The sequence below is a fragment of the Misgurnus anguillicaudatus genome, unplaced genomic scaffold (genome assembly GCF_027580225.2).
Source record: "Misgurnus anguillicaudatus unplaced genomic scaffold, ASM2758022v2 HiC_scaffold_28, whole genome shotgun sequence".
NCBI classification, from domain to species: Eukaryota; Metazoa; Chordata; class Actinopteri; order Cypriniformes; family Cobitidae; genus Misgurnus; species Misgurnus anguillicaudatus.
Genome location: NW_027395278.1, coordinates 4561873 through 4577250, shown reverse-complemented (window position 1 = coordinate 4577250; position 15378 = coordinate 4561873). Strand labels below are relative to the sequence as shown.

General features: G+C 40.1%; 1 protein-coding gene across 2 annotated transcripts in view; it reads left to right on the top strand.

Annotated features, from left to right (window-relative positions):
* The first annotated feature begins 5322 nt into the window (after positions 1-5322).
* Positions 5323-15378, top strand: part of LOC129417192 (echinoderm microtubule-associated protein-like 5) — a 157013-nt gene continuing 146957 nt past the window's right edge. For both annotated transcript variants that reach the window (XM_073864905.1, XM_073864904.1), the window contains exon 1: positions 5323-5842. In XM_073864905.1, coding sequence (XP_073721006.1) covers positions 5646-5842 — 197 coding nt within the window. In that variant the 5' untranslated portion in view covers positions 5323-5645. The remainder of the gene's footprint in view (positions 5843-15378) is intronic.

The following is a 15378-nucleotide window of genomic DNA, read 5'->3' as shown; positions in this document are numbered from 1 at the left end:
GCTATACAGAATACAAACACAATTCCTTCTTGTTTTAGCATGGAACCCAATGGAAATAATGTCTAAATATTTCTTCGAGTGGTGTTATGTTCGAATATAGTGGTGTTCGATTATCTTATGTGTTTCAACTATTTAATTCTAATCGTCATATGCTGTTTTAATGAATTCCAACATGACTGGAGAATTGGAATGCATCTGAAATAACTTGTTTCTAATTTAATTCAATGTTTTGTTTAAAGCCTGGAATATACCACAGGATTTTTTTTACTCTGACAAGATTATAGCAGCAAACGCATTGTGCTGTGATCATGCTGAATTTCTGATACTGTCAGAAAACTATTGTAGGCTATCTTGGATAAAAGACCAGGAAAACGTCCATCTTTGAACTTCTCCCACCATACGACACTGTACCACCGACGAAGAGCCACGATCATAGAAATCTGATGATTGTTTCACGATGGAAATCTTTCGTCTGGGAAAGCCAAAATCATGCAGTTATAATTCTAAATGATAACTTCACAAGGAACTTTGTCTGGAATTAGAAGTGTACAATCTACTTGCTCTGCATCCTCAAGAAAATGGCGAAACATGCATCAACTTTCCATATAATCACATTACACCGGCTGCTAGGATTTAAAACATTATAACAGCGCGGCTGCTACATGAGGCAAGCTATTTTAATATATATACATGTTTTACACAGACTACGGACATGCAGTTCTATAAGTGCTTTATTTTCAATGCCTGCATTACCAACAGGGCTCTTTATCGACTTCCAGGAACTCTAATTGCATACGGCTGCAAGGATTTGAACATGCATAATTGCTACATGTACTGTACAAGACTTTAGCTTTCGTTAGCACTGGGCCGTGCACACTTGCCGCGTGCACGCAGGTTGTCACGTTTCACGTCCACAGTCGTGTATGGTGCGGCTCTGATCATTTCTGGATTGCCAGTGTGGTGGAGGATCTTTCAACAAATAATTCAGAACTTCTTAAGTGCACATCATGTAAGACTATTTGCACAAAACTGTCACGTTTAATCATGCTATTATGGTTAGTCAAAATTTAAGCTGTAAACTTTCATCTAGAAGGCTATTACGTCGGAGTACATCCATCTATCAACTGCACAACCCTACTGGTACCGCGCCTCAGTTTTTGGGGGGTCTTAATTTACATCGTAAACGGAGAATTGTATATAATCACCTGTGTCATGGCGAAGCAAGCAAGAAAAGGCAATGGGTTATTTCTTAAACCCAAAAGTGCACAAAGCAGAACCAGAATGAAGACCAGAATACAGGACTAAAAAGTGATGACGGCAAACTACACTTGACAAAGGACAACTGAAACACAAGGACTATATATTCATCTGGGTAAACAAGATATCAAGACACACCTGGGGAAACAATCTAGAACAAGGACCAACGAACTACAAGAACTACAGTCATGGATGACTTGCAGAACTTCAAATAAAGAGTACAAGACTGGGGAAACCCAAGACACGACAGTGCAATCTTTAGCATCAGTCAGATTTGTTTGTAACCATATAATCTTCTCCCTACTTTTATAATGACAATATTAAAGCATGCATACACCAATTGTGTCTCTTCATCAGGAGCCGAGCTCCTTATTTCATTGTGTGCAGGAAACCACAATGACGGTCAATTCAATATCGGCAAGCAGTAATCAAGGTATGTTTAAGCAAACTACTGGTGGTGGTGGTGTATTTGACCATGCTAAATCATGGCCTTTGCCGTTTATATCATTTCTTACTCTGGCATAATGTTGCCTTCTGCGGCCTACGCGGCCTCTCTGCTATCAAGCCTAACGTGGCAGCCTTCTACAGATATCCTCTACTGCTGATATTACGTTCGACATTTATGGACATGTTTATGGTATGTACCTTTTATCAATACTGGTGGTGGTGAATCTTATTGCAAGCTAACCTGTTGGCTTTTCCTACTGGGCATATCGTTGCCTTCTACGGCCTATGCGGCCTATCTAACCCTGGCATATCTTTGCCCTTCATGGCCTACACAGCCTCTCTCAACACGGCATATCGTTGCCTTCTATGGCCATGCGGCCTTTCTCACTCGGCATATCGTTGCCTTCTATGGCCTACGCGGCCTATCTCTATCTGGCATATCGTTGCCTCCTATGGCCTACGCGGCCTATTTCTCTGGCATATCGTTGCCTTCCAAAGGCCTACACGGCCTTTTCTCACTAGGCATATCGTTGCTTTCTATGGCCTACGCGGCCTATCTCTGTCTGGCATATCGTTGCCTTCTAAAGCCTACGCGGCTTTTTCCCACTAGGCATATTGTTGCCTTCTACGGCCTACGCGGCCTACTTCTCCAGCCTCTCTCCAACCTCTCTCAATCTGGCATATCGTTGCCTTCTATGGCCTACGCGGCCTATTTCTCTGGCATATCGTTGCCTTCCAAAGGCCCAAGCGGCTTTTTCTCACTAGGCATATCGTTGCTTTCTATGGCCTACGCGGCCTATCTCTGTCTGGCATATCGTTGCCTTCTAAAGCCTATGCGGCCTTTTCCCACTAGGCATATTGTTGCCTTCTACGGCCTACGCGGCCTATCTTTCAGCCTATCTGTCCAGCCTATCTCTCTCTGGCATATTGCTGCCTTCTATGGCCTAAGCAGCAATCCCATGGCCTCTTACGGCATACGTCAATGTCAGTAGATAACAATTTCTCTTATCTGTTTCAGGAGCCTCAAAGAAACACTGGTGGGTACCGATCATCGTGATCAATTTTTGGGGATTAGATTCTGGCCTGTCTTCATCTTCAGACAGGAACCGCAAGAATCCGTGACCCCCGGATTTGAACTATGGTCGGGGCCTACGCCAAAGAAATATACTGTGTTACATTCCAACCTTGGTTGCTAACTACTGTTAAATAAACGCATATCAATTCTTAACCTATCTTCGAGTCTTTCTGGTAGAAATGTTAGCTTAGCGTAGCGTAGCAGAGGTTCTACCAGGAAACTCGAATGTTACGTCATTCATTTCACAAGGCGCAATCAATCACCCTGAGAGTATATAAGGCTTGTACTCATCTGTCTTTGCGTTCGCAGATACTGATGCCAGCATTTACAACCCACCCTCCCTACCACCATCACCAGGTCGGTTCCGTCCATACTTGAGGGGGATTAGATTCTGGCCTGTCTTCATCTTCAGACAGGAACCGCAAGAATCCGTGACCCCCGGATTTGAACTATGGTCGGGGCCTACGCCAAAGAAATATACTGTGTTACATTCCAACCTTGGTTGCTAACTACTGTTAAATAAACGCATATCAATTCTTAACCTATCTTCGAGTCTTTCTGGTAGAACTACAAAACATGGCACAATGGCAGATAGACAGAACTTCAAAATAAGAGACTACACACAGGGAAACAGAACAGAGTCATGACACCGATATTAAAGGTTCTTTTGAAACCATTCAGCAAAAAGGGTTCTTCTGTGGCATCGTGAAGCACCTTTTTTTGAGGTGGAGTCAGTAAGCAACTGCAAAGCCATAGCTAAAAATACTTTGAACACCTTAGTGACCACACACAAATGCTCTGGCATCATGCTGAGCTAGATTTGTACAAGCAGGCATCACTCAATTGTCCATCAAAATTCTTTAATACCTAATAATGGGCTAATTAAATGAAATATGGAACTTTCTCCACATAAGACTTTTCTCCTGACATTTATAAAACAGTATTTAAGATGAAGTTTTATTTCCTTTCAATAAAGACAATGTAAGTGTAATGACAATTAATAAAATACATGAATTGATCATAAATTCGGTGTTATTAAAACTCAGAAAACTAAGACTACTAACCAACAACACTATTGTAAATTTTAAAGTGACACTCAACTAAAAATAAAAATTCTCATTTGGCACTTTTAGCATAGTTTAGCATAATCCATTGAATCTGTTTAGACCATTAGCTTCCAGAGCCGGCGCCAGACCATAACTAACAGGGGGGCACACAATTAGCAACAATAACTTGCAAAAACAAGGCATTAAAACAACAAATACAGTGCAAGCACACACTCATACAACTGGTACAGTCATTTCCCGTATAAAGTGCAGAAGATCACAAACTATGCACAAAAGTTAAACTATTTTGAACTTTGACGGAAGGTTGCGCTCGCGCTTTGCTCGACGCAACAACAAACTGCCCTCGCGGTGTCCTGTAGATTTGAAAATTCCATCTCGACCTCTAATCTCCAAGTTTGAGCCAATCGGTGTTTGCATGAAGTCAGTTGGAGCAGGCGGTGCTGGTTTGTTCTAAATGTTTTAATATCCATATTTTACACGATCCATAAAATGCCGCGAAAAAACACGTTGCTAGTAGCCTATCAAGTCAGAAATATGCTATAAGACGTAAAGACGCATGAGACACCGCAATACAACCAATCAGAGAAACTGGTCTATTTTAATTAAAGAAAACATATATTAACTATATTTTCCTCATTTGATTACATTAAAAGTCATGAAACATTCAATGTTTATTTTATTTTAACTATTCTTGATATATATTTAATAAAAAACTGTGTAGGGGGGCACAACAACCTGTTTGGGGGGGCATGGCCCCCGAATGCCCCCCCTTGACGCCGGCCCTATTAGCATCACATCTAAAAAATAACCAAAGAGTTTCAATATTTTTCCCATTTTAAAACTTGACTCTTCTGTAGTTACATGTACTAAGACCGACTCTATGGATTGTGCTAAGCTATGCTAAAAGTGGTAGTGCGATTCCAAAACAGTAAAAATCAAATTTTTAACTCTAGGAGAGCTGGAAAATGAGCATATTTTCAAAAAGTGTCCCTTTAAGTTTTGGAATGTTTTATGTCATACACTTTCTTTGGGGCAGCCAAGAAGGGATGCACCACAAGGGGGGTCGCATGCCAAAAAATGTTGAGAACCATACTGGTACCTTAAATGTACACATCTATACCTAAATGGTACATATTAGAAAGTATCTTTAAAAAGATACCCGTCCTAGTGGCTTTTTTTCTGAGAGTGTACAATTAAAGCAATTAATCTATTTGATATAAAAACAAATATGGTCAAAGTACAGTTAAAACTGCATGAATACAGTAAATATGTGGAAGCACTCACATAGACACAGTCTACTATTTGAGCTAAATGTCTGGCACAGCTTAGAAACAACGCCGCCCTTTTCTTTCCTCCCATTGGTCCGCACATTTTCTCCTCAAGTGATCCTGAACACACGATTGGTCAGTCATTCTGTCCATTACCACCGTCGCTTATCATTGGCGGGTCCCAGTTAACTGATGCGAAAAATCCTTGTTCCCAGGTTTTGACATGTCACTAGAGCAAAGCCACCGGTCCGATAAGAAGTACGGAGAGTAGCTTCGCGCCTCGCACATGTCACAAGTAGCACACGACAGATTCAAAGCCGATTTACAAAACAAAAAATTGCACCAACATTATGCAAACAGCTTAAAGTTGTGTACTTCACAACAAAAATATGTCGTCGATTTGTTTGTCTTCGACCGGACGAAGCTGCGCTGCTAGCGAACTGAGTGGATAAACGGGACTGAATGACGGCTCGTCGCCACGGTGAATGAAGAAACACCAGCTGTTCGCTTCGCTGCAAACCCCGTCCGAACATGGCTGACCGAACAGCACCGAACTGTCATCTACGACTGGAGTGGGTTTACGGCTACCGAGGACACCAGTGCCGCAACAACCTGTACTACACGTCCGCTAAGGAGATCGTCTACTTTGTCGCCGGCGTCGGAGTTGTGTACAACACACGGGAACACAAGCAGAAATTTTATTTGGGACACAACGATGACATTATCAGGTAGGCACATCCAAGTTACGCTTTTGAACGAATTTACAGCGCGTGTAAATGTATCCCACCAATTGCACAAAAACTATCACAGAAAGTACTGAACTGGTCAACAGTTGTTGTTAATACATGGTCGTTGTTGCTGTAGGCCTAGTATAGTAAACCACAAGCTTGCCAAAATGCAGATATTGAGGGTAAAGTTGCTCCGCGGAGGCGCTGTCCAGCACGCGAGGCTGAAGAAAGGTGATCCCCGTCACGCTCATCTGATCTCCCGATCACCTTCAGGAAGCTCGCGTGTTGGACAGCGCCACTGCAACTTACAGGCGCGTTCACATCATACGCGTTTTTAAGTTATTTTTTTAAATGGTGGTATACGCACACGCGCGTAGCATCTCGTTTTTCAGCATCCCATGTAGACTATTATGAGCGTAAAGTTTAAAGTAGTTAAACTTTAAAATGCGTTCGTGCGTTCTGGTTCACTCCAACGCGCTCAGTGCCTTTGTGATGCGCTTTTAAAGACTCTTTTAAGGTTGTTTGTCTTTTCTAAATGTGGCTGTGTTAAATTCACCTTTACATTTCTCAGACCAGCAGTGGTATTTTTGATAGGTATGCTGTGCAGATAGCTTGTGAACGCACATTTTCTAAAATTATCAAAAATGGAACAATACTTAATGTATAAAATGTAACATTTAACGTTTTAGTAGTAAAGTAGTAAATTTGGTCGAATTGATCATTCAAAATAATAATAATTTTAAATATAATTATCGTTGAATAGCACAGATAATCTATCAGTTTTTAAGGTGTAACATTATAGCCTAATCGAAATTGTTTTTTGTGTGGATATGTTTATTAGCTATAATGTAAATGAATAATAGCATAAAATGTAATACCTAACTCCAGGACATTTTGATTAAATTAATAGCATTTTTATTAAATGTCATACGGATGTGCCAATCATAATGCTAATTCTGTAATGTCTTAAGGATAAACGTGCATTGATGGAAGGCATCGTCATTCTGTGCGTTATCTTCTGTGCGCTATATGATCATCAAGGTTAGGGCATCCTACAGGAGCGCCTGCGCGTGTGTGCGTGCGTCTGTGTTAGTGGGTGTGTCCGCCTGTGCGTGTGCGGCGTTTAGTGAGAGCTGAAGGGGGTGGTGTTCTGCCCTCGCCGCCGGTCATCTGCCTCAATTCTCCATTATTAATTAAGCGACAGCGAAACTGACCTTGGTTACCTTGCATCTCTGTGAATGGGTTTGTGGACACAACGTATCCATCTGTATATAGATACCATGATAGTTGAAATGCTTAAATTAAAGCTCCTCATTTCTCATGCAAATGCTGGCAATATGTCATTTGTGCCTTTGCTCAGTTTATTCACTGGCTCCTCCAAGTGAGCTATGGGTGCTTGTGTGTCAAATGTCTCATAGGGTCTCATCCATTACTTCAGTAGCCTATCAGAATGTGACTCTCTGAAAGAGCCATTATGTGCTATTCATGCATATCATATGCATCTATATGACAGCAGTGCACTGTTACCCATTGGTCTAATAATCTTCAATGCAAGTGTTTTAATACATAGCCAGTCATGTGTTAAGCAAGCATACAATACTGCACCATTACATTACATTTATACATTCAAGACACCTACAGTACATCAGTTGAGAGACTAATCGAGAGATATTATCATGTACCTACTTCTATAAGGGAACATCTAAAATTACACCAGGTCACATACTTAGGACACAGGTTTTAAAGCCATTGTTTGTTGAGTGGCTGTTGACATTGCATTGGTAGCTGGTAGTAAAGCTGGTTTCCAGTTATATTTGCCCTTGAGTAAAATGTTCAGTGGGGGGTAGAGGATAAGTTGAGCTACAGATGTTGAACAGCAGCTTGAGAGAGAGAGAGAGAGAGAGAGAGAGAGAGAGAGAGGTTGCTACAGGAGGGTGAGAGACCCTATTTTACTTAACAGACATGATGCTGTTCTTATCCTATGGTGATTTGGTCTGAATTCACACTTTTAAGGAACTTGTGTAATCACGCTGGGCCGTGTTAAGCACTGCTGATATCTGTCCCCATTCTGCATTAAATCTGTACTGTAAAACAGCCTCAAGCGTCTACAAAAGCATGGGAAACTTTGTCTTGTAATGCAAATTGTCCTCTAGATGAAGTGAGAATACCTTAACATTTAAAACTGCAGAATAAAGTGTTAAAACAAAATACCCTGAAGCATTTAATCCATTAAAATAGAACATATTGGGGCGGTTTCCCGGACCAGGATTAGCTTAATCCAGGACTAGGCCTTAGTTTAATTAGGAAATATAACTAGTTTTAAACAACATGCCTTACTAAAAACATTACCTGTGTGCATCTTGAAGTAAAACAAAGGGCCCTGATGTATTTTAAGATCTGTAAGTGAAAGTTGTTTTCAGTTTGGACAGCTCTTAAAAGTGTTTAAATCTAGGACTAGTCTAATCCCTGTCCGGGAAACCGCCCCATAATGAACATATTAGAATAGGTCTGATGTATTGTAAGACTTTAAATGTAAGATTTATTAATTATGGTAGAGATTCTGATTCTACCTTATAGTGATTTCATTAATGATTATTACATTCTTTAAGTTCTTGTATAAAAGCTACCCAGAAAAATATTAAAATTATGATGTTATCCTAACATAACTAGTTTGGCAACTTTGTCAAATTATATATATCAACAGAATTGGTTGCAATAAAACATTAATGTAAGACACTGAGTTTAAGGCTGATTTACTGTTTTTAATTAATGCCTAAAATCACCTGGAAAACGCTAGGCGCGGCGCTTTCTCCTTTTTTTTCAAAGCGCTCGTGCAGTTGAGGCGTCTGTCGTTAGATCGCAACTATGAGCAGCTCCTCCATTTTTCTGCTGAGGTTTTAAAGTAACGCAAAATGTAACGAAGCTGATTGGTTGGTTCTTGTCACATGACCTGTGGTGCGCTTGCGGTATTCTGAAAAGTTGTTTTTATCTCGATGCAGTGTGGACGCGCCTGGAAAAAATTAGAGCGTTGCACCGCGTGCGCACCACGACCGCGTCACTTCCAACATTTAAAATAACAAACTTGAGCGCAAAAGGCTTTTTCTGGGAAGCTTTTATACAAGAACTTAAAGAATCATTAATGAAATCACTATAAGGGACAAGAATTGCTATAGGTGGAATCAGAATCTCTACCATAATTAGTAAATCTTAAATTTAAAGTCTTACAATGCATCAGACCTATAATACACTCTAAAATGGCTGGATTATTTTTGACCCAAAATGGGTAAATATTGGAAAGAACACGTGCTGGGTTAAAAATTACCCCGTGCTGGGTTAAAAATGGCCTAATGTTGGGTTGTTGTTATGCATCCATGGGGTATAATAACCCAGCAGTTGGGTTAAAATAACCCAGCATTGGGTCAACTTTTAACCCAGCATGTGTTCTGTCCAATATTTACCCATTATGGGTCAAAAATAACCCAGGCATTTTTATATGTTCATAATATGTTCTATTTTAATGGATTATATGCTTCAGGGTATTTTGTTTTAAGACTTTATTCTGCAGTTTAAAATTTTGAGGTATTCTCACTTTATCTAGAGGACAATTTGCATTACAAGACAAAGTTTCACATGCTTTTGTAGACGACCCGTAAAAAATGCTGGGTTATTTCTAGCCCATGGTTAAGTCATAAAGATACAAACTCAACGGTTGGGTTAAATTAACCTAAAATGTCAGATTTTTATCCAACTATGGGTTAATAAAACCTGATATTTTGGGTCAAAACAAACCAGCATAGGTTATTTATAACCCAACAGTGGGTGTGTCCCTTTTTGATCCAACCATGGGTTGAAAATAACCCAGCATTTTTCATAGCTCTCAATGGTCTTGCTCCCTCCTATCTCTTATAATTACTCTCTCCCTATACTCCTCCTCGTTCTCTTCATTCTTCTGACTGCAAGCTCCTGTGTGTACCCAGATTCCGACTATCATCTATGGGTGGCAGGTCTTTCTCTGTTATTGCCCCTAAGCTATGGAACTCACTGCTCCTGGCTCTTAGAACAATAACATCACTTCAGAAAATCAAGTCTAATAAGACCTATCTCTTTGCTCAGTACTATCAGTCATAATTTATGTCTCCTTTTTTTTAGCTTTCTGTGTGTATATAAATACCTGCAACTGCAATCGTTTATGTTTTGACTTTAGCAAATGATTACCATATATTTCTTTGTTCTTTTTCGTGTATAATGTTTGCTGTACTCTAACTGTCTTTGTAAAGCTTCCTTGAGCATGGGAAAGGCGCTATAGAAATTAAACAAATAGTCTTTTGACCGAATAATTAAACATCCACTCTGTAAAGTTTTAGCGCCATCTAGTGGTGAATTGCAACCAACGGCTTAGTTTACTTTCTCCTCGAAAACGCATAGTGAAGCTACAGTTCGGCTCACGCGCTCACGCGTCCATGGAGCTTTTAAAGTACACTGACCATGGGTAAGCGCGGATGGCCGTGTTCCAACACAAACGCAATACAAATGATTTCTTATTAAAATTAAAAAAAAAATGCTCCACAGCTTGCTGTTCTTGGAAGAATAAAAGAAGAGAAAACGATAGTGTGTGTGCAAATGCTGTCTAATTTCTTTGTGTAATTGTTTGTAGTGGAGTGTCCTGTCTCAATATTTTCTCATGCATGCGCTGTTGTACGCGTACTGTCCGTGCACTTTCCATGCATATATTTGTTAGACTGCATTTTTAAATGAGGGCATTTGTATGGCTGTATTAAGGCGCAGTAATGACAAAATAGTCTTGAAAAAGAACCGTGATAAAATTGTGAAATCGTGATTTTGCCTAAACCAATCAAGATTTGATATTTTTTGCTATGTCGCACACCCATCTGTAGAGCAGTTTGTCTATTTAGGGCTACTGTAGAAACATGGCGGCGACATCAATGTAAGGGGACCTGTGGTGTATGTAGATAAAAAAGCTCATTCTACGGTAATAAATAATACAGTTCATTTTGTAATGAATATTTTTATTGCATTTCTGTAATGAGATCCTTCTAAAGGTTACACAATCCACCTTTAAGGGGACCTATTATGCCCCTTTAAACAAGATGTAAAATAAGCTGAAATTTCAGCTCAAAACTACTAGCATTCCCAAAAAGCCTTTAATTGGGTAGGTGGGCGGGCTTGCCGGCATTGACATCATTTAAAAAAGCTCAGATTCAGACACTGCTTCAGATTTATGAGAATATAAAAAAAACTTAGTGGGTGGACTTAGTGGGTGGATTTTTACTTTAATAGGGTGGTTATTTACAGACACTGAAGACATACAACTGCATGCGTTCAGACACTATGTAAAAGTAATTATTTTAATGAGTCATTTTCATTTACAGTTTTGTTCTACTGTATCATTTCACAGCACCCAGTCTGTCTCTCTTATCACATTCAAATCAGACTGGAAGTTTAGAGCTCAGATAAAACAATTACTTTAGACATGGTGCTCATTTATCTATTTTTGTGTACATCGCTGCATGAATGCACACATGAAAATCACTTTGTTCTAGCAATTAAAAAAGAACTTACGTTCTGAATAACAATGCAATGAGCATACGGGTTTCACAGACAGGTGCATACTTGTCACGCAATGGCTGTTTGTTTTTACTACAGGTGTTTAAAAAATTAATAGAGGTGGATAGCGACTAGAGAATGAAGTGTGATGAAAAATGACTGAAAACATTGTTCTCCGGTTATCTGCTGCGTGGATTATCTGGTGCATTTTTTTTAGGTTAAACAGCCTTGTAGTTTTTATTAGTGTTGGATTAATGTTTCTTATCAGAAAGATTTTGGAGGCTGAATGCTGTGGAAGTGGCTCACTTCTTATTAAAACAGAGATTAGGAGACTTCAGCAACATTTGCGAGATGCTTGGTGTATTGCCAGCCACATGAGCATGTGTGACGGACTGACATCATCGCTCAAGGGGGGAGGGATGGATATTGTGTCTCGCTTAAACCATGTGATCTAATCAGATGGGAGCTTTCCCGGTCATTTCTGCCACTGGAGTTCATCTGTATGCCATGTGCGCCCATTTCTACTGTAATCCTTAATCTGTGCTGCCTTCTGATGCTCTTACTCTTATAGTATCAATGAGTGTTTGACAGTGTGTGAGCGTGTGACGTTGTGTGTTTGTAGTCGGGGTTGTCAGTTTTACTACAGATCATGTGCGTACGTACAATGCACAAATGGCAATCAAGGGTTTGGGTTCGACTGTGATTACTGTGTACTGTATGTGCGTTGAAGTTTCAACTGCCACAGGGATTAAATGTCAGATTTGTATACTTTCTACATAGGCCCCTCTGGGCGGACTCAGCTTGTTAGCGTTTTGTCAAAGGGCTTGGCAGCTCTCCACCTAACGTGATTGAACTATTGCTATTATGGCTTATGGATGAAAACCTTCTTTAGAGGCACAAATCACTGCCTTGTGAAAATCAGCCATACTTCTGAGACATACAGTATGTGAGACACATAATAATATTGTAAATGAATGTTTTTTGATGTATCGGACAGTATGACAGTCGTATTGAATTACAGGGAAGTCAATGAGACAAAGTTGTTTTGGGTATTTTGTCTTTGATGTAGACCTTAAAAGTGCCGTAGAATGTAAAATTGTATTTAGCTAGGCATAGATGAATAATAAGATCTCTGTACATGGTAATGACCTTATAAATGACCAATAAACCTTGTGCATGCAAAATAACTCTGGAAAACAGGCCAATCTTGACCTAACATCCACTGTGACGTTACATTAAAGTACACATTAAATTAATAGGCTTTATGCCCAGCTGCACTACTTCCTGAACTTCAGCCAGCTCCTTGTTTCCTGTCTGCCATTATTGGACCAACTGATTAATCCAGGTGTGTCTGATTATTGTTGTTGTGACTACTGAGGTCAGGCACACCTGGATTGATCAGTTTGTTTGTGATTACTGAGGTCAGGCACACCTGGATTAATCAGTTTGTCCAATAATGGAAGACAGGAAACAAGGAGCTGGCTAAGTTCAGGAAGTAGTGCAGCTGGGCATAAAGCCTTTTACAATGTTGTTACAATGCTAAAAACAAAGTTGTGACTGCTAAGTTAGTACTATATGCTAGTTAAAGGTACAATTTGTAAGATATTTGCAGTAAAATATCCAAAAAACAGTAGGCCAGTGTTATATGTCTGTTAAACTGATTATTTACAATATCTCTAATGTTTTCAACTACTTGTAAATTGTGAGAAAATTGCCATTTTTAACTGTGACACGGGGCAGTGCAGTCGCCTGTCAATGACGTTAATATCCACGTTAATATCCACGTTACCCTTTGTTACCGCCTTTACTGACGTAAAAACCACATGACAACAGTGTCTGGACAAATGCGGAAGTTAGTGTATACTCGCTTGTTAATGGACTACGATTACTCTTTATCATCTGCCACTGTTTGTGTCGGCAAAGAGAGCTCCTGTAAGTGTACGGGCCAACCACACGACCCCAAAAGAGTTTGGGTCAAAGAAGAGAGAAAGAATGAAAATCAATATCGGTTCGGTGTTGCGTTATCTGGATGGAGAGACCTTCGCGACAACCTTCAACTAGACAGAGATGCCGATCTTGCTTGTGTTTTATGCGACAAGTGAGTTGTTTAGATTCGCAACCCTTCAAAAATCGTATGCTATTATATCGATCACAAGATTAGTTTGTAGACTGTAATCAGTGCGTCTTCCCACGGATGATATAGTGCACATCAAGAGATATTGTACTGCAATATAACATCACGCAACATTCAATGGTGTCATGTCAAAATGGTCATTTTCAGACACTTACTAAATTCAGTATTGGATAGAGTTTGTTACTGTACAGTGTAGCTATCATAATTTTACATCAAAACCTCACAATAAGAATTCTACTGTCATTATGTGAAAAATCATTGTAGATTGTAAGTTTGTTGATCTGAACACTTAATTCTGTGCTGAAAAGAAGTACAGTTACTGTAGGCCTGGTTTTTCTATTCTGAAGTGAAGCATAAACCATTGTTACAAACCAGTTTATGAATAGTTTTAAATGTCACAAAATATAGATGCATGCAATACTATAGAGTGCATTTCAGTGCATGTAATATGTGTCAGGATGAGCACACACTTGCATCATGTCTGGGAATAGTAAACACATTGCATGTATGTTGACAAGATGCAGTCATGCGTGTTTGAGCCCATAAAAGTGATGCTAATGCTGAGAGACGGGTGCTCTGTTCCTACCGTTCCTTCACACTGATCAGCAAGGCTTCCCCTTTTCATAGCAATGGATTGTCACTTCAGCAGGGAATCCCCCCATCTCTTTCTCTCTCTCCCTCTCTCACTCTTATTCTCTCTCGAGTATCTCCATTGATTGCAACAATCACCCTCTAATTCATTATCTCAAATCTGTTTATCTAACACAGATACAGTACATACACCTCTGTATATCCATCATTCAAACATACACCAGCGCATTTTCTTTTAGACTGGATGAGGGTATTAATACTAATATCAACTCTTCGGGCCCTATTTTACGATCTAAGCACATCAGATCATCTTGGTGCCAGCTTCTTTAGTCTCCCACCACTAGGCTCCGAACCATGGGGGACAGAGCTTTCTGCTTAGCTGCGCCTCGGCTTTGGACAACCTCCCCATTGAACTAAGGGCAGTACAAAACCTGGACTTTTTTAAAGCATATCTGAAGACCTATCTCTTTAGAAAGGCTTTTTTATGTTGATTATTCTATTATTTGCATTGTGGTTCTCATTTTTAATTGTAGTACTTAATTGTTGCACTTTATTTGCATTGTCGTATATATTTTTAATTGTAGCACTTTGAGATTCTTTGGAATGAAAAGCGCTTTATAAATAAAATCTATTATTATTATTATTATTATTGTCTAAAGCGCACGGTCTAAGGCCCTGTCCCAAATGGCGCACTTCATGTGGACTTTCGGTCTCGTGGCCTTAAATTGCGCATGCTCTCTTAGTCTACGAGTCTGTAGGGTGTCCCATCTGTCATTTTTATGCTTTGAAGTGTGCTCATCAGCGCCTCCTTTGCCCCCTTGATGCGATTTTTAGCGAAGCCTGCACTGCAGCAGGCTTCGCACACTTTACCAACCCAGAAGTCCTTGCGAAAGAGCCATCGGACCAATCAGACGACGGAAGGGAGGAGTTCACACTGCCGGCAACTTCTCTACCTATTTCCGGTGTGACGCTCGAGTCTGTCCCAAAATACGACTCCGGTGCACCCAGGTGGACTCGCATCAAGGGTCCCTAAAGTCGGGACTACGTGATGTCATCAAAGTGTGGACTCTGAGGAGGACCACAAGTCCGGAGTGTGCCATTTGGGACAGGGCCTAAATGGGCATGTCCGATGCCACTTTTGCTAATTTAACAACAAGAAAAATGGTTTGTGCGCAAAGCGCACGGCCTAAAAGGGTTGTTCCTATTCTCTTAATGAGTAATGGGTGTGTTTTGGGCGTAATGTGCA